The following is a 19421-nucleotide window of genomic DNA, read 5'->3' as shown; positions in this document are numbered from 1 at the left end:
ACACAGAGGATATATAACCTGTTTTTTTAATACCTTAACTACATTTAACCCCCCTATGAGACAGATGACAGCACAGCAGGGCACAGACTTGGCTGATGTGTAAAGACAAACTGATCATTAAAAAAACATCTTCATTTAATGGACCAAAACCTCACAGTGATTAAGGGTAAAAGAACACAAAGGATGGGGAACCAGATATGGAGCTGAACATTGTCATTCCATGTAAAGCACTGGATAAAGCACCAGAGGTGACCCAGATGAGAGAGGTGAGGAGGGAGCAGTGTTGGGGCAGGGCCACGCTGCCCTTGTCATGTCCTTTGCCACCCCAGTGCCCCTGGAGCTGCAGGATTTGTTTCTCTGATCCCTATCACTCATCACAGACTTAGGCTGAAGCCCCCAGCCAGATGGGCTTACCCTGTCTTATGTACAAACATGTTTAATTCAAACTTAGTTTACATTGGTTGGATACATTAATGTTCCTTTAGTTTGTTTTCTTTTTATTACTAAACCCTGGTATTGCCATAACAACTTCACTGAGAACAGAGCTTTCCATCTTGTGTTACAGGAAACTTTCATTAACTGCATTCTGCATACTCTCATGGAGTATTAAGTAGTTTAGCATTAGGGGCTGGAGTGGTTGTAGCATTAGGCCACAAGAGCTGACCAAAATAAAAGGTTTTGTTAAAAGCTAATGGTGCTAAAGTAACCAAAGCAGAATCAAAAAGGTACAGGAAGACCAAGGAAACAACTCCAAGAATTGAGCCAATGTCAGATAAAAAAAAAAAAAACCAAACAAAAAAAACCCCCAAAAACCCAAAAACAAAACAAAAAAAAAACCCACAAAAAACCCCTCAAAAAATAAAAACAACAACAACAAAAAACCACCTAAAATCCCAATCCAAAACAAAACAAAAAACCACCCCACAACCCCTAAAACAAAACAGACAACTGACCAGAAACAAGTGATGGACTTGGGAATTGAGTGCTGGTGGCCTGTGTGTGGGATTGAAGGTTAAATTTTGGTGTAGTGGTCGCTGTTCAGAGCCACCCAACTCAAGCTGAAACCTGAGAACCAATGAAATACAAATTGGAAACCTTCACTTGGACAAGTGCATTAATCAGCAGGATTCCAGGGTCAGACCCTGCTATTGTGGCCAGCGTAATTAATGCCATCACAGGAGTAGCTGACAAAGTACTTTCTAATATTGAATATAAAATTTTTATAAATGTCCATAGTGTTATGACCATGCTGTTTGCACATCTACAATCTGACACGTGCTGGTGCCCAGGCTGAAGGTAGAATGTGACCGGAGAGGAGAAGAGAGGAGAAGAGAGGAGAGCTGGCCAGGCCTGTAGGAGAGGTGTGGTTGGCCAAGTTCAAACTTGACTTCGGTGGAATCAACAGGTGATTCAGATTGTGAAGAAGCCCTCAAGAGGGACTTGCAGATTGAAACATGTTTAGGACCTATCTTTGCACACTGGCCTGCATAGAAAGCTCCTTTACAAAATACTTACACTACCGTAGTTAATTCAAATGAGAGCCTTGCTTTCATATGGATATTTATCTGTTCAGATTTTTTCAGAAGCTAATAGCTGTCAAGTAGGACTGACTCAATATCTTTTTTTTTTGTTCTAGAAAGATGCTGTCATCAGACCTTTTATGTATTTGTATGAAATGAAGTATTTCAGCAGAATGTCAGTAGTGATGCTCTATTTTATCCATTGGACTGATAAGAACACTCTTCCAGGCCATGATTTTAATTTGAGCCAGTTCATCCATGGATGATAAAAGGCCAGGAACAGTCCTAGCCAAGTGTCTCGCTGAGCATTTAAAAATCACCTGCAAAAGCACCTTGATCACCAACAGCAGCTCTCAAGCCAATCCTCAGCTGTGCTCAGCACAGAGCTCTTGCTCACATCCAGCTTTGCCTTGGCAGCATTCTTTTATCTCAGGCTCCCCTGCAAAAAGCAAAGAAATGCAGCTGAACCTTGCTGGCACCACAGGAACCTCCATGTTTATTCCCACTTGGACTTAGGGAATCTTGCACCACATCACCTGTGTCTGCCTGCCACCCATTTGCTGTGCATTGCACCCCAAAACTACTTTAGGCTCAGGCATTATAATTTAGAGTTTTTATGAGCCCTGAGAAAATAAAGGGCACTGCACATGTTTCTGTCTCGGCTGATGAAGTGATTAGTGGTTTTTTTCTACCATTTGAGCATGCAACTCTCTCTGAATTAATCCAAATAATATTTAATTTAGTAAAACAGTTTGAGGTCTTCAAAAGACAAGAGGAAAAGAGAGAAGAGATGAAGGCAAATAAAACCTGTCTCCCTGTCTCACTGCTTAAATATAATTTGTTTCTTCAACATGCAAAAAAAACCAAAAAGCCAAAAACAAACCACAAACCCAAACCAAAAAACCCATTAATTCTGATGCTACATTTTTCTGAAGTGTAACTACTGTGACCAATAGCTTCTATAAGATATCAAATATCTTCTAAATAAACCGCTAGAAAAAGAGATTTTACTTGATTTAATGTTTATTTTTCCTATAAGCATATGCAAACAGGCCCAGGTAAACATATCTTTGGCCATATCAGAAAATGAAATGAGTTAGCTTTCACTACATCTCATTTCTGCAGTCCCACTAGTAATCTACAGGAATAAAAAAATCTGTTTGGAAAAACACAAGTCATATGTCAACGACTAAATCGGGGGGGATGGATGAATAAATCACAGCAGAATTCCCTGAATTCCCAAAGCCCGGCTCCCGATGCCTTCTCCCCCCTCCCTTTTAACCCTCCAAGGCTCAGAAACAGAAAATGGCTGAAAGTGAGAAAAACAGAGGAAAGAAAATGGTGTCGAGGCTCTTGATTGGTCGGATTTTGCTGCAGAGTCCAAGTTTCTCACAGAGAGAAGGAAATATTCCTAAAATGAAGGTTTTAGCAGCAGTTAAGACTAAGCTGAGCCTTGCAATCTTAGGCTTTCTGGGAGATATATTTCCTCTAAGCATTTCTCAGTGGCTCCTTATTTCCTGGCTTAAATGAAGGCTGTGTTTAAGCTTCCTAAAGCCACCGGTACTCATTGGTAGCATGGAAAAACCAAAGGGACATAATTTCCAATAATTCAATGGAACAGCAGGCTCCCCAGATTACCTAAATCTACCTGTAGCATTAAAATATATATATATATATATATATGTATATATACATAAAGGGATCAGAAAGTCCGAAATAATTTTAGAAATGTACATTTTTCAGGCAACTACACATTTAATGACTAGGAGAGCAGGGATGTGTGTGTGTGACTCAATTTACAGTCAGGGATAAATTCGTTTTCGGGGTTCACAAAAATCACTGAACACGACGAATAGGGAAGAGCCTCCATTTAGATAATATGCTAGACTTGCTAAGTTTTCAATCTCAGATGCTTCTTGGAAAACACTCGGTCTGTGGTAACTCCAAAAAAACCTTTTTGGGAGCCTGGATAACGACAGAGAAGATTGATGCAACCAAAAATCCCCAACCATGCATTAAAGATGTCACACGTGTGGTCCTAGACGAGACTCCAGCAAGGAGCAGGCACAGGGCTTGGGATAAGGACTCTGAAAACATCCTTGCCTCCACCTTGTATTCCACCCGCCCCCCACCGCTTTTGGAAATATTTTATCTCGGGAATAAATTGTAGCTCTTGAAACGGGCTGGAAATGCCCGCGGGACGTCGCTCACGACCGAGTGGTGGAGCACTGAGGAAAGCACCGATGGAGTCCTTCCATGGAGGGCGGGAAAGGAGATTTTGCGCTTTCAGAAACAAAGCGAGTCCCACAGGCCCTCCCAAAATCAAAGCAATAAAAGGGTAAGGGGGGGCGAGATATAAGATACAATATTACTGTTGAAAAACGGTGAGGTTAAATGGGGGACATAAAGGCAGCACATTTACAACACACAGGAGACGTTCAGAGCGCATTTAACTTCTCCAGCCAGGGGAGCAGGATTCTACAGAACTTCCCTTTACGAATTCAAACAAATGATATCAAGACATGCCAACAGATAACCCACTTATCTTTTAAGAAGGTATTTTCCTTTTGAGAACAGTGAAGGTTGTTCCCTACGAACCAAAATGACGCGAGAAAAAAAAAAAAATTAGAGCAGTATTCAACCCTAAACGAAAATTTGGCTTAGGAAAATCACTTTAAAGGAATTACTGCACAACAATTTTGCAAAATTCAGGATTTGACTTCTACAAAATACAGTTTATGCATTATTTCATACTTACTTGACGTGCAAGATCCTCTCGACTATTAACCACCCAAAAGACATCACTCCTTACACATGATTAGGATTTTACAGCTCCTTAATGACGTTGTGGTGGCTCTTAAAAGAGCCTTTGGGTTTTCGATGGTCTGAATCTTCAGTCTGCTGACAGCTCAGGCGCGCTCTCCGCGGATGCGGCGGGCCAGCTGGATGTCCTTGGGCATGATGGTGACGCGCTTGGCGTGGATGGCGCACAGGTTGGTGTCCTCGAAGAGCCCCACCAGGTAGGCCTCGCTGGCCTCCTGCAGCGCCATGACGGCCGAGCTCTGGAAGCGCAGGTCGGTCTTGAAGTCCTGCGCGATCTCGCGCACCAGGCGCTGGAAGGGCAGCTTGCGGATCAGCAGCTCCGTGGACTTCTGGTAGCGCCGGATCTCGCGCAGCGCCACCGTGCCGGGCCGGTAGCGGTGCGGCTTCTTGACGCCGCCCGTGGCCGGCGCGCTCTTGCGGGCAGCCTTGGTGGCCAGCTGCTTGCGGGGCGCCTTGCCGCCCGTCGACTTCCGCGCCGTCTGCTTCGTACGCGCCATCGCTGCCCGCCGAGGATCCCGAACCACGCAGAGAAAGGACACTGAGCCGACAGCGGCCACTGGGGCCGCTATTTATGGGCAGCAGCGCGCCGTGATTGGCCCGCGCGCAGAGCCGGGCTGCCATTGGACAAGGGGCGAGTTTGAAAATCCCGCGCGGTGCGGGCAGTTGGGGGGCTCCCTCCTCTCTCGTCCCGCAGCTCCGCCCTGCCGAGCGGGACTGGCGGCGGCCCGGAGCGCTCGCACAGCTGCAGCCCGCAGCAGACGTGGAGGTTTTACTCTCTCTCTGCGGTGGGTTTCTGGCAGCCTCTGCCCGGGACATACTAGATTTAAGCCGCTTTTAAAAGGCGTTTACCCAAATGCAGCCTTCCCTGCGCATCCCGAGCTACCTGAGGTTCGTTATAGCGCTCATCCTCCCTTTTTTTTTTTCTTTCCCTCAAGTCTCTTATATTTTCTTCTAATTTCCTATTGTGTTGTCACTTACGGGTTTCTTAGTTCTGCCGCGTTTCCACTGCACGGTGTTGTATTTTACTAATATGTCCGACGTTATAAAGTACACCACTTCTTTGTGAAATCTCTAGGACTAATAAAATTATGCTGTTCTCTATACCATAATGCACCTGCATTGCCTGTCGCTATTGGTTTCATTAAATATAGTCTTTAAATCATTACAGGTTAATCCCTAGTTTCCCGGTAAACAAGCCACTTTGGTTTATGGCCAAGTCACTCCAGAATGACATCTCGTATTTAAAGGGGACAACAAACTGTCTTTGTGAATAACTAGTACGAATAAATAGTCTGAAATTAAGACAGAAACGCTTAATGGCTTTAAAACTCTTTAGGGGCTTAACATGCTTTTTTTAGACCTGCGGGACCAACTGACAGAACAGAACAGACAAGACGACCCAAATCTTTCTAGATACCTAAACAGGATAAAAATTTTTCCCTCATCTTCTGACAGCGTGTTCTAACCCAGTAACTCAGTATAAGCACCACTCACCGACAAAAAACTGTGATCGACTCTTTTACTGAATATATGGGTGGCTCTGAAAAGAGCCTTTAGGTTGAGAGTGACGGTCCGAGGCGCCCTACTTGGAGCTGGTGTACTTGGTGACAGCCTTGGTGCCCTCGGACACGGCGTGCTTGGCCAGCTCGCCGGGCAGCAGCAGGCGCACGGCCGTCTGGATCTCCCGCGAGGTGATGGTGGAGCGCTTGTTGTAGTGCGCCAGGCGCGAGGCCTCGCCCGCGATGCGCTCGAAGATGTCGTTGACGAAGGAGTTCATGATGCCCATGGCCTTGGACGAGATGCCCGTGTCGGGGTGCACCTGCTTCAGCACCTTGTACACGTAGATGGAGTAGCTCTCTTTCCTAGTCTTTCTACGCTTCTTGTCACCTTTCTTTTGAGTCTTGGTGACGGCTTTCTTAGAACCTTTCTTGGGAGCGGGAGCGGATTTGGCTGGTTCCGGCATTTTACGGGTCTGTCAACACCTGGCTACCGCAGGAACGACGTAGGTACAAAACGGGAGCCACCCTTATTTATAGAGACGGTATGCAAATGAGATGACTCAACACTGCCCTTCGTTATTGGACAGCTCGGCTCAATGATGTCAAATACATTGCATCTTCCATTGGTCGACTTTCTCATCTGCATTCCCATTGGCTAAATTCACAATCCCTCTCTCCTCCAATCAGAAGTCCAAGCGAGCCTCAACAGGAAGGTATAAAAAGGCAGCGTTTAAGCTCTCTGTGCATTTACTCATTTTTGCGGCGTCTTTTCTCGCTGTCGCGCAGCTCTTCCCCGTACCCGGCTCTTTTTTTTTTGATCCAGCTCCGTGAGCCATGTCCGGGCGCGGGAAGCAGGGCGGCAAGGCGCGGGCCAAGGCCAAGTCGCGCTCGTCGCGGGCCGGGCTGCAGTTCCCCGTGGGCCGCGTGCACCGGCTGCTGCGCAAGGGCAACTACGCGGAGCGCGTGGGCGCGGGCGCGCCGGTGTACCTGGCGGCCGTGCTGGAGTACCTGACGGCCGAGATCCTGGAGCTGGCGGGCAACGCGGCCCGCGACAACAAGAAGACGCGCATCATCCCCCGCCACCTGCAGCTCGCCATCCGCAACGACGAGGAGCTCAACAAGCTGCTGGGCAAGGTGACGATCGCGCAGGGCGGCGTGCTGCCCAACATCCAGGCCGTGCTGCTGCCCAAGAAGACCGACAGCCATAAGGCGAAAGCCAAGTAGATCTCATCTGACTAACAACCCAAAGGCTCTTTTCAGAGCCACCCACATCTTCCTAGAAAGAGCAGGAACGCTTGATCCCGGGAATACACGCTGTATTGATAGATCTGAAAACTTGAAATCTTAAGGGGTGGGGTCTATAATGTTATGTGTCTCTGGGCTCTGCTTTGATGTTCTGTAACTTCCTCCCTTTTTTCCTAGAAGTTACTTATGTAAGCGTGCATCAGTTAACCTTTTTGAAAAAAATCAATAAAAGGCAGCGGTTGCCACGGATGAAATCGGTCACCGCTGTATGGTTTGAGAAGAGATGTGGGCTCTGCAAGGCTGCGCTCGCTGCCTCCCAGCCGGTGGGTTCCGTGGGGGGCAGCGCCGCTCCCCGGGGCAGGAAGGGCGGGGCGGGCCGGGGCGGCCAATGCGGCCCCAGCGCGGGGCTTTCAAACCGCGGGGAGCGGGGCCCTGCCCTCGGCTCCAGAGCCTCCTGCATAGGGGTTCCTGCTGCTTGCTGCTTTCTGTGCTTCTCTTTTCTCTTACTTGCAGCTTAAAACTTTCAGGCTTTAATAAAACCGTAAGTGCTTTCCTGGGGCGCAGTCTAGGAGGGCTTCCAAAAGGTGGCATCAGGTATTTTGAATTAAGAGTTCATTATTGTGATGGGTGATGGTGACAGCTGCAGAACTGGCTCGAGTGTCAGTTCGTGTAGGAAAGTCACAAATGCCCGGGAAGGGAGTCAGGATGTACTAGTCTGGCCCTGAACTGGTGTTTTAATTCTTTCTCCTTCATCCTGGCAGCATGAGTGGTGTTTAGGAGTGCTCTTGGCGTTTTTCTGCAAAAGTTTCCTTTACTTATAAATTATGTTCTCCTGGATCCTGCTGCCTTTGCTTCTCTGAGCTCTTAAGTACCACTTTTTTTGCTTTGGTAGCCTTAGTTGTCATTTTAGGGCCCTTGGTTGCTACAGCTGCCTGGGCCTGCTTGGCTGCGGGAGCCCCTGGCACCCCGAGAAGGGGGCACGGCCATGGCGATGTGGAAGCTGTGTTCTTTGGAGCTGCCAGCCTCTGCATCGCCCTTCTCGGGGTGCCAGGGGCTGGAAAATCCCGGTGACAGGCGAGGGATCGGGATTGGCAGGGAGGAGCTTCCGCGCCATTGGTGCCTGCGGGGCCGCGCTGCTGGGGACGGCGGCAGCTCCTCTCTCCCTCCTCTGAACAGGGTAATTTTGGGGGTTTTGCCTTTGTTTGTTTGGTTTTTTTTTTTTTATTTTTAATTTTGTTCCCGCTGTAAATAACATGGCCTTCCCTCCTCTGTTAGAGTAGGTGTAGATAAACGACGCTGTAGCTTGGTTTTCTTTCAGTAATGTTTTATGTGGAAAACTGCCCTAAGGGAAGGCAGGAATGCAGCGCCGGGAGCCTCCGAATGAGGCTGCCCAGGGGCTGGGGAGGGGGCTTTCTTTGTTCCTGAAATCCTCCCTTGAGAACTAAGGCGAGGAAAACTCTGCTTTTCCTTTTCCCTTTTTTTTCCTTTTTTTTTCCTTTTTTTTTTTTTTTTTTTTTTTTTTTCCGGTGTTGTGCCTCAGGAGGCGGAGGAGTGAGTCACTGGGGCGTTGTGTTAATGGAAAATGTTTTTCAGGCAGAGAGAGATAACGTGGGAGTGCCCGGCTGAAATCTCGCTTGGAAGCAAGATAAGAATCGTGGGTCTGTTTCTAAGCGGTATATGATTCTTAAACAATTTTCAAAGGTTGTGTTCTTTTCCGTTGCTTGGTGATTTTTTTTGGTTGTTATTGTTTTGGGCTTTTTTTTCTTTTTTTTTTTTTTTTTGTGGGTTTTCTCCATGTTTGTTATTTTGGATTTTCCTTTTCTTTCCCAAAATAGACAGAAGACTTTCCCCCCCTCCTTTTTTAAAATAATCTCTGTTCTGCTGGAGAAATTGCATTAGATATTAATAATCTACCATTCAGAGCTGGACTTTGACACAGCAGGAACTGCAGGACTTTATTGGTAACCATTCTGAAATTTGATGCTAGAATTAGGTTTAAAACACTTCAGGGTTTTTTTTGTTTGTTTGTTTGTTTCATAATTGCAATTTTGCTTTATTTTGCATATTTGGCAAAATAAGCTTCCATTGGTGTATATTTAGTAGAGAAGGAAGAGATTATGTGGGCCTGGAGAAGGGAGTTGATTTGTACAAGGTTCTGATTGGGCCATTTGAAAATCCTGAAACAGAAACCTCTCTCGGGTTTCATTTTTGCCCTTGAACGCAGGGTGTGAGGAGGGAGCATCTCTTTTCAAGAACAATATTCGTATTTCCTTCTCAGGCACTTGAGTGTTTATGTTCTGCTTCTCTTGTAAATCGCATGTTTTGGTTTTGTTGGGTTTATTTCTTATTTCCTCTCTCCCTCCCCACCTGCTGATGTTTTAAAAATAATTAGAAAAATGTATTTTAACAGTTTTCAAATAAGATATGGGTAGGTTGTATTGTAGAGGGAAGTGTTTGTTTTGTTTTTTCTATCATGTTCCTCACTAGACACTTGTTAAGCTCAGCATTGTAATCCATTAAGTTCACGATTTTCTAGCCATGTTTGCTCCTTGAGACAGCTCATGTAATGAGCTGGCTTTCTTTATACAGAGATTTTAAAATATTGTGACATTCTCTATGCCACCAACAGGATTTTCATTATGAGTTTAAGTATATTTTTGTTAGTAGAGGAGATTTGATGAGTTCTGTATGCTAACTCCTCTTTTTCTTCAGCTAAATTATGCCTGGAATGTTTTAATGCAATTGCTGCATATCTGAATTTCTCCTGGCCAGTCATTCACAACTAATGGAGAAGGGCAATATGTTCTTCTGCCTCGGGTAACTGCTTGTTATAAATGCACACGTTTTCTGTCTGCATACCACAGTTAAATGAAAGGCTATTTCAATATATAAAAGGTTTTTACATATTGAAATTGAAGAAAGAAATGTATTATATGACCTCTTTGAGTATGGGACAAATGGGAGTTAAAAGTGGTAGTTTTTTTAAAAGCGCAATATTTTATTTCATTGCAGATGTGGAATTTCCCTTCCCAGATACAGTTTCATCTATCCAGCCAACCTAAATCCTCAAAAAGGAGGAAGGCCTTAGATTTAAGAACAGTGCATCGCAGATGCTTTTGATCATGAAATAAACATTTAATATCATATGACCCTAATTTACTTTTGAACTTTAGGTCCACACAAAATATATCCTTATGCTGTTCAGTACTAACCATAACATAGGTAGGGTAATCTCTCTGATTGCTTGCTTCCATGTTATTTAACTTGTAGTTATCCAATAGCTTCTTGTTTTTTTCATAGAGCAGGGAGAGATGATGTGCAAGATAATATTAAAAAACCAAAAACAGTCCCAAAGAAAAACAAAACAAAAAACCCAACATGAAACTATGCTCAGTTGCAGAAACATTCAAAAGGATGCTAAGAATCAAATTTTAAAAACATGATGTTATAAAAGAACATTTACTTTTTGGCTTTGTCTTAGTAAACATAGAGTACCAGAAAAAGTCCTTGGTAATTAATTTCCTTCCAAAAATCTTATTCACATTGTTTTGGCCTTGTTTTTCGGTTTGGCTTTTTGGTTTTTTGTTTGGGTTTTTTAGTTTGTTTTATAAAAAGACTGTCTATGCTTGATGTTTGTCTAGAGACTTGATTGAGGACAGGATAGAAATACTGTTCCAACTCCCTTGGTAGTAAGCGGTCTTCCAAAGTCTTAAGAGGATGATCTGATTTTAATTTTTTTATTTGTTTGTTTCATGAGAATTTGCTTTAGGCTAGATATTTTATCGATAATGTAGGCAAGCTAGAGTGTTTACCTAGACCAAACTATGAATTGAATGGAATTAATTACCTCATACCAATGCTATCCCCACAATGCTCCGGGCTCTTCCTTGCAAAACTTAAATGAACATTTGCATCACATAGTCTATGCAATGGTTAAGCTTTTATAATTCTTTTATTAAATTGCTCTCACATTCCTTCACTAAAAGTTTTAGTTTCTTTAGTATCTTTCTGCAATACCAACATAAAATACAGTTGCAGCATCTTGCAAATCTGGTGTTATTCTATGTAAATAATTGGAATAATAACATTAGTAATTTACTTTTCTTAAACACTTAAGCCCAGACCTGCTTAGGCACCAAAAGTACTTTTTAAAGAATAAGTTACTGTTTATTTCTCTAAAACACACAGTACAAGATTAGACTATACTTTGGTAAACATGTAAGAAATTCGCTTTTCTCCATCCACACAATTTTGAAGGCCTTGATGCTGACGCTCAGGAGGTTTGTGTCCAAGTGGAAGCCAACTGCAGCTTCTACAGCTGTAGATATGCAATGGCAGCAAACTGCGTCTGCAGGTCACAGAAATGCTTTGAGTCTGTTATGTTTGTGTGAATATGATATGATATTCAATATACATATATATTGAAAATATAATATAATATAATATAATATAATATAATATAATATAATATAATATAATATAATATAATATAATATAATATGGTATATTATATATATATACGGTATATTATATATATGTATATATATATATATAATTTAGATATCAGATGTAATATATCTGATACCAACAGGACAGCGGATTGCCGTGAGCCCGACCCTTGTGTGCTTTCCCTTCGCCTCTGTGACACCCCTGCCGTTCCCGTGGCTCCATCGCTCTGGAGCGCTCCCCCGGGGCCGTATCCCGGCTCGGCGGGGAGCGGGGGCCGCAGGCACCGCCCGCCTGGGCTGCAGCAATTTCCAACCAATCCTGCCCGGGAAGCAGCTTCCCTCCCTCCCTCCCTCCCTCCTCCTCCTCCTCCTCCTCCTCCTCCTCCTCCCCCATCCCTTCCCCTCCATTCCCTGCGCTCCCTGCCCTGCCCCCGAGTCCTTTTCCTTTCCCTAATCCTCAGCCGGTGACGATGGATCCGCTGGAGGACACCGCGATGAGTGACGAGCATCTCGCCCTGCCTGCTGTAAAACCAGTCCGTGTCTTGAAATCTTCCAGTATTCATTTTCTCAACTGCTAATTTGCGTTTTTTTACTGCTGTTTTGTTATACCGTGGCTGCTGCCCGGCCTAAAGCGGGAAAAACCCCAACTACCGAACAAAAACAAACAAATAAAGCCCTAAACAACCCACCACAAAACCAAAACAACCCAAGGAGCATTTGGGATGTTCCAGCTTGCTCCGTTAGAAAATATTATTTTGGTTCTGCAGGCTTCAAAGCTGAGAGATCAATGGTCCATCCTACATGATAAAATACTTCTGTCAGGAGCTCCTGATCATTTCATCCTTCCCCTCTCCTCGCCCATTCCGTCCTGGAACACTCAATGCATGGCTGCAGGTACAGAAACAGCCCTGCCACAGTAACAGGGCTGATGCAAACAAACCTTTTCTCCTCCTCAAGAGGCACCTCTGGGTATCAAATCTTGGAGGGGTTTGATTGTTTCAGGCCTCTGCACTCTGCATACAAATGATGCCTCTTTTCTCTTAAATAGAAAACAAGTCCTCTTCCTGTAGAAGCTACAGGTTTTTCCTGTCGTGGGATTCCTTTATGGCCTTCACAAGTATTTTCTGAGGGAATCATGAGAATACCAGCACAAACCAGGGTGCCAGCAACCTGGAAACCCAGGGAAAACACAAAAAAGCAGACGTTAAGGACGCAAATAGGAGCTTTTTTGAGGGTGAGTTTTTTGTTTGTTAGTTTGGTTTTATGTTTTGGCCGCGGTTGGGAGGGAGGAAAGGGTAGAATCACTTTTTTTGTTTGGGACTGGTGTTTTTTGGGGAGAGGATTTGGTTTTGGTTTTTTACCTTACCAAAAAACCAAACTTGATCCTAAGGACATGCATGTAGTGAAATGGATCAGTTTATGAACTATTTACCACCAGTGTTAAGGCTTGTGTAAGCAGCTGTGTAGTCCAGAATTGATTTCTGTGAGGAGAGAGATGGCACCAATTTCTTCTTTCCACACAACATCTTTCTCTCTTCTCTCTGATTTGAAAAAAACCTATAGAGTAAGGATCTATTTACTTTTAAAAACTGCCTAGGAAATTTAGACAGCATTTCTGATGTCAATAACCCTTTGGCTGTAACTAATTTTATGATTAGATTAGACTTCATAAGTTTGATATATTTAACTACTGACCTCCTAGGTAGTAAAGGTAAGCAAGAACATATTCACTCAGTGGTCATTGATCTGAAGGTGTCCTAGTATGCTTAATAGAAAAGCCATTTTAAGCATTAAATCAGCTTTATCACTTCTCTCAGAAATTTCTTTGCCTCTTGCAATAGTTTATTTATTTAGAGGCCAGAAATGTGCACACTGCTGGGTGGAACTATTTCACACAATGCTACAATGGCACAAAGATACAAAATCCTGGTTTATTCTCTTTTCCTTTTCTGGTGATTCTAGACATTCAAGTAACATTCATTGTAGTGCTTCTGAGCATTGAATGCATTTGTCCAATTTATTTATAGTTTTCAAATGTGGAAGATTTTTTTTATTAGGATCAAATTGGAAGGTGCAGTAAAGGTGGAAAACGGTGGTGAGAGAGTTCTGAAGAGTGAGTTGGGAATCAGGCACAAGGGGAGGACAGGCAGTGAAATTGGAAGCCATAGTTGGAAAAAAGTAAATAAATGAAAATTTAACTTTAAAGATTCTGGTAGTAATTTAGGTGCACACTGAGGTGTGGAGGGTGCGATTCTCCTTTATTGTGTGCGGATAACCACAGGGGCTGCACAGGGATTGACAGCTTGGAGTCTCCATGTCAGTAGGGTGCACAAAGCCTTAATTTTGCTTGTGCTGCAGCTTTCAAAAGTATTTTCTTTTCCTCTCAGTGGAATTAGACAAGTTCTGTGGTATCTAGTCGTGTTGATCATCACTCTCAGCAAAAATCCATCTCTATTTTTAGCTGGGCTTGTACATTTCATATGAGAGTGCTCTGGGATGCTCATCTCCCTAGGAAGATGATGCAAAAAAGAATAATTCCTTTCCCTCACAAATGTTTCATCTAAATAAAGTAGCAGTATCATAAGGTTTTGCTTTAGGAGATGAACCAAATCTGTATCTGTGATTTCAGTATTTCCATCAGGATACTTTTAGCTGATTTAAAAAACATACCACAGAGAGTTTCTAAGTTAATATTAATTCTCCTAAGGATGTAAAAATACATGTGCTGGCAGATCCACTGAGAGATCAGTGACTCCTTCAGCTCAGCTAACAGCTTTCCTGAAAAGAAAAGCAGATCATTAAAGAGAAAACAAATTTGAAAATCACATTGTTTCAACAGCCTCCTCAAGGGGATGGTTGCCTTTGGGGATGGACGGGAGTGTTGGGAGGAAAGTCAGGATGAGAGATTGAAAGCAGATGCAGAGGGGAAGAGAAGTGCTGAATTGCTGGCACTCCTAGAGTGAGCAAAGAAGTGGAGGCACTCTCTCAGTCATTCCTGCCATCCCCAACCTGTCCTGCAACACTGACCATTAAACATGAGACTGGCCATAAAGTAAAAGATGTCATATAGGAAATGAAGTGTTATTTCAGAATTTAGTGAATTCAGATTGCTTAGAACTCCTTTTCACTTTTTCATAACATTGAAATGTTTGAGTTCCTGAAAACAGGTTGTTTGCTTCTCCTTTTGGTTTAATTTTGTCTATCTTCAGAAGTGTCCTAATACTTCAATAATATACACACTGTTAATTTGTACCCACTGATGCTGGTAAGAAGTTTAAAAAAGCAATACACAAATAAAGCATGCTAAAATAAAACCAAGAAAATTAAACTACATGGTATGGGAAAAGATAAATTTGGTAAGCATTACACAGACAGCCTTGAAATATAGAGTATTTCCCTGAATAACCCAAGCACACTGTAATGCATGAATGTGTTCTATGTACTTTTATATTGCTGTCATATCTACAAGGATTCTATGTAAAATTTGCCATAATAAAAATTTACTCTAAATAATCTGTGGAGTTTATTCTTTTGAAGCTAAAGTATTGCTTAGGAACAAATTAGACTGATACCTGTTGTAGTTCTTCATCTGAGTTTGTCTTAAGAATACTTAGAAAGTGAAGGACCCTGGATAATGATAAAAACTTGATTATTTAAGGTGGTCTAATACAGAGAAGATCAAGAAAATATTACTTAAAAGTAAGCAAAGGCTAAATTTGATAGAAAAAATATTAACTGCACAATAAGCTCCACACAAAGAGATCTCGAGAACTAAAAAGCATCAAGAAATGGATTCTAAAAGAGATTGCAAGTTTTTAACAAAATGCCAATTAACACTGGACAAGGAAGGTGAACTGGGCATTTTGCAAGGCAGAATAACTATACTCATTAAACCACATAAATGAAATTAAATACTTTAATTGAATAATTTGCATATAAATATCTGGGTTTTTTTTCTTGAGTAAGTGTAATGATAAATACTGTGCAAAGACAGTGATTCTAAATCTGTTGGTCTTGGCTGGGTTGGAGTTAATTTTCCTCACAGTGGTTTGCATGGGGCAATGTTTAGCATTTGCGCTGAGCACCAGGTTGATTAAATAGTGATGTTTCTGTTGTTACTGAGCAGGGCTCACACACAGCCAAGGCCTTTTGTGATGCTACAACGGGTGAGGAAGCTGGGGATGCCTGGGAGATTTTAAGAAGATACAGCCAGGACAGGTGACCCCAACTGCCCAAAGGGATATTCCAGACCTTATCACTTGATGCTCAGAATATAAAGCTGGGAGGAGGAAGGAGGAAGGGCAAGGCATTTGAAGTGATGGCATTTATCTTCCCAAATAAACATTACAGTGATCAGTGCTCTCCCAGAGACGGCTGAACACCTGCCGGCCCATGGGAAGTGGTCAATTAATTCTTTGGTTTGGTTTTCTTGTGTGTGAGTGCAGCTTTTGCTTTCTCTATTAAACTGTCTTCGTCTCAACCCATTAGTTTTCTTGCTTTTACCCTTTTGATTCTCTCCTCAGTCCCACTGGTGAGTGGGTGCCTGCATGGCTCTTGGTTGCTTCCACGATAACTGGAAGAGTTTCATCTGTCCTACAACCATCATCAGTGTGGCAATTCAAAGATAAATAGGTGTTGCCTATACCTGTAGAACAAATAATTTCGAATTAATAGGTATAAACAGATGTATACACTGCCTGGCTATCTGCAAATGAAAATACGTATCAGGGTGGTGGCCAATCTGTATGGTGGCATAACCTGTATTAAATAACATGCATACAAACGATCTACAGAGGGAGAAAAGTAAATCTAAAAGTCCCCATTATCATCTCCCCTGAGAATGAGAACTTTTCAGAAAAGTGGTGAGAAAGGACAAACAAAAAAAACCAGTGATGGCTCAAATGCAAAAATGTGCAAAATTACCAAGCAAAACCTTTTCACATTCAAGAAGCATTGTATAGTAAGAGGCATTGGAAATAGGAAAAAGAGGGGGAGGATCAAACAAATTGAGAAATAGCTGACCAGCAAAAATCTCCAAACCTGTGCACTACACACAGGTATAATTCCCAGAGGATAACTCCTGCCAAGAAAGACAGTATATAGCTACTGTATAGGATAGCATTTATTTGACAACCCTTCCAGAACAAAGTAAAAATAGCTCAAATTTATATTCATAGTAAATTTAAATAACACCGCAGAATAAATAAAAGTAAGTGTGTACATGCAAATCTTGAAGCTTTTTAGGAGTCATTTCAGCAGAATGGACTCATGCAGCCAACAGACAATCCAGCAAAAAATTACACCACCAGACCACCTTTTTTGTGTTCAAAAAGTAATACATTGTAAAGAAGGAAATAAAAAAAAGTAATGCTTTATTATGTTTCAATAAAGAATAGGACCATGACAATTATCCAACACTTACAACATCTTAAAAAGCACAGACATAATGCAGATTGTTTCACGGGTACAACAATAAGAGATAGAAATCAGTTCTTTCATTAGGTCACCGGTCCCATAAAAACAGCAAAACCACATATTATTAAGTCAGAGATGTGGGACAGACAAGGCTTCCCTACAAGGACCAAAAAAAAAAAAAAAAAAAAAAAGTCCCACTCAAAGGGGAAAAGAAATAAAAATCGCAAAACATTACAGCACATTACCCGCTTTCTCAGCCTTCGGCAGAAAAGGCTTCATTTACGGTAGAACCGGGACCGCAGCGCCCACTCCGTCCCCTGCCGGGCCGGGCCCTTTGTCGGGCACAGCTCGCTGGCGGCGGCGCAGCGCGGGCGGGACGCGGCTCTGCCGCCATTGGCCGGGCTGTGCCGCAGCCCCGCGGCCGGCGAGGCCCCGCTCCGTGCGGGCACCGAGAGCCCTCGGGCGGGGCCGGTCAGGCGGGCGGAGCGCGGCGGGCACGGGGAGAGCCCGGCCGGATCCGCTCCGGGCCCCGCCGGGTTCGGGCTCCGGGGGCGGGGCCGGGCCAGAGCCGGGAGCCATGGCGGCAAAGGCCCGGCCCGCGGGGGGAGGAGGCGCACACAGCCCGCCCCGCCCCGGGCCGGCCTCGGTGCAGTCCTCAACCAGGTCGGACTGCCGCTCATATAGACCCGCGCGGGGCCAGCTCTCATTTACGGTTTCGGCTGCTGTGAACGTGTGACCATGTCTGGCAGGGGCAAGGGCGGTAAGGGGCTCGGCAAGGGCGGCGCTAAGCGCCACCGCAAGGTGCTGCGCGACAACATCCAGGGCATCACCAAGCCGGCCATCCGCCGCCTGGCTCGGCGCGGCGGCGTCAAGCGCATCTCGGGGCTCATCTACGAGGAGACGCGCGGCGTGCTCAAGGTCTTCCTGGAGAACGTCATCCGCGACGCCGTCACCTACACGGAGCACGCCAAGAGGAAGACGGTCACGGCCATGGACGTGGTCTACGCCCTCAAGCGCCAGGGTCGCACTCTCTACGGCTTCGGCGGCTAAACTCGTTTCCTGTAAAAGCCCAGCGCTTCTACAACACAAAGGCTCTTTTCAGAGCCACCCACAAATCTCAAAAAAGAGCTTTAAATCGCTTCTCTAGTAGTTACTGAATGTTTGGCGAAAGGGGACGGGATTTTGTTCTTGGCTCCCCCAAAAGCCCACTGCTGCTTGGTCCAACTTTTCTGCGGTCTACGGGGCAAAGTCTCGCATTCAACTGAGCGAGACTATCCCTATTTACTCGGGAAACGAAACGAGGGCAGTCGCTATTGTACTTGACTGGGGGCTCTCGCTGCTGTAGGAAAATAGATCGTCTGAAACCTGCATCCTTTATTTCCCCCCTTCCTCTTTCACACCGAGCACCACCCGCTAAACACACACCCTCTTTCCAAAGGACAAGGGAAGCGACACAGCCGACAGAAAACAAAGCCGGGGGTAGGTCGGGGCCAGACGCTGTTCCCGTAGCCGCTGGCGCGGCACCGCTTTTACCGCCACAGCCTGCAAGGGCAAGGGAGGGAGCTCCTGAAATGGCGGCGCTCTTCTCTTTGCCAGCCGGTGGGCGGGACGGAGCGGGAACAAGAAACGGCCACGAGCACCCCTTAGCGCCCTACGCAACAAAGACCGTGCTCTTAAAAAGCCCCCTCGCCCGCCCCGCTCCTGAGGCTGCCCCTTCTCTGGGCACGGCTCTCGCCTGCACCAGCACAGCACGGCCCCTCACACCCTCTCAGCCCCGGCGCCTTTAGACAATGGTGAACCTCTCACCATGACCCAAACACACGGGGCACAAGGGGAGGGCACGCCTGGACACTACGGAACGCTCCCACTCCCCCATTTCTCCCTGAATTCCCACTGCACCCTGAGCAATTAAAGTGCTCGGCACCGGCTGCTCCTGCCTGCACCGTAACGCAGAGACAACAGCTCTCTCAAGTGGCCGTGTGGTGGCTCTTAAAAGAGCCTTTCGGTTTGAAGGAGAAGGGCAGGGAGCTCAGGCGCGCTCTCCGCGGATGCGGCGGGCCAGCTGGATGTCCTTGGGCATGATGGTGACGCGCTTGGCGTGAATGGCGCACAGGTTGGTGTCCTCGAAGAGCCCCACCAGGTAGGCCTCGCTGGCCTCCTGTAGTGCCATGACGGCCGAGCTCTGGAAGCGCAGGTCGGTCTTGAAGTCCTGCGCGATCTCGCGCACCAGGCGCTGGAAGGGCAGCTTGCGGATCAGCAGCTCCGTGGACTTCTGGTAGCGCCGGATCTCGCGCAGCGCCACCGTGCCGGGCCGGTAGCGGTGCGGCTTCTTGACGCCGCCCGTGGCCGGCGCGCTCTTGCGGGCAGCCTTGGTGGCCAGCTGCTTGCGGGGCGCCTTGCCGCCCGTCGACTTCCGCGCCGTCTGCTTCGTGCGCGCCATCGCTGCCCCTTGCACAGATACGTCTGAAAGA

General features: G+C 45.2%; 5 protein-coding genes across 9 annotated transcripts; 2 read left to right on the top strand and 3 right to left on the bottom strand.

The window, feature by feature from the left end:
- Positions 1–1560: 1560 nt before the first annotated feature.
- Positions 1561–6359, bottom strand: LOC102070690 (histone H2B 8). The gene is made up of 2 exons (XM_026796887.2): positions 5838–6359; positions 1561–1959 (listed from the first exon to the last, which is right to left on the bottom strand). Exon 1 carries the CDS (start codon positions 6304–6306, stop codon positions 5926–5928), a length of 381 nt encoding a protein of 126 aa, XP_026652688.2. The 5' UTR covers positions 6307–6359; the 3' UTR covers positions 1561–1959; positions 5838–5925.
- LOC141728824 (histone H3) lies at positions 4284–4898 on the bottom strand. The gene has a single exon (XM_074539525.1). It carries the CDS (start codon positions 4838–4840, stop codon positions 4430–4432), a length of 411 nt encoding a protein of 136 aa, XP_074395626.1. The 5' UTR covers positions 4841–4898; the 3' UTR covers positions 4284–4429.
- A 216-nt stretch (positions 6360–6575) lies between the features above and the next one.
- Positions 6576–17184, top strand: LOC113460293 (histone H2A-IV). 5 transcript variants are annotated; one of them, XM_074539529.1, is made up of 4 exons: positions 6576–8264; positions 8681–8760; positions 9800–9904; positions 11679–17184. In XM_074539529.1, exon 1 carries the CDS (start codon positions 6677–6679, stop codon positions 7064–7066), a length of 390 nt encoding a protein of 129 aa, XP_074395630.1. In that variant the 5' UTR covers positions 6576–6676; the 3' UTR covers positions 7067–8264; positions 8681–8760; positions 9800–9904; positions 11679–17184. The 5 variants fall into 5 exon arrangements, with proteins under 5 accessions (XP_074395630.1, XP_074395631.1, XP_074395629.1 ...); XM_074539530.1 differs by lacking the exon at positions 9800–9904 and having other exon boundaries at positions 8681–8745; XM_074539528.1 differs by lacking the exon at positions 9800–9904.
- Positions 12878–19408, bottom strand: LOC113460294 (histone H3). The gene is made up of 3 exons (XM_074539524.1): positions 17196–19408; positions 16039–16180; positions 12878–15162 (listed from the first exon to the last, which is right to left on the bottom strand). Exon 1 carries the CDS (start codon positions 19388–19390, stop codon positions 18980–18982), a length of 411 nt encoding a protein of 136 aa, XP_074395625.1. The 5' UTR covers positions 19391–19408; the 3' UTR covers positions 12878–15162; positions 16039–16180; positions 17196–18979.
- LOC141728827 (histone H4) lies at positions 17689–18000 on the top strand. Its single transcript, XM_074539534.1, has one exon. It carries the CDS (start codon positions 17689–17691, stop codon positions 17998–18000), a length of 312 nt encoding a protein of 103 aa, XP_074395635.1.
- Positions 19409–19421: the final 13 nt, after the last annotated feature.

Source organism: Zonotrichia albicollis, chromosome 4, assembly GCF_047830755.1.
Source record: "Zonotrichia albicollis isolate bZonAlb1 chromosome 4, bZonAlb1.hap1, whole genome shotgun sequence".
NCBI lineage: Eukaryota > Metazoa > Chordata > Aves > Passeriformes > Passerellidae > Zonotrichia > Zonotrichia albicollis.
This window is presented reverse-complemented; position numbering and strand designations above follow the sequence as displayed.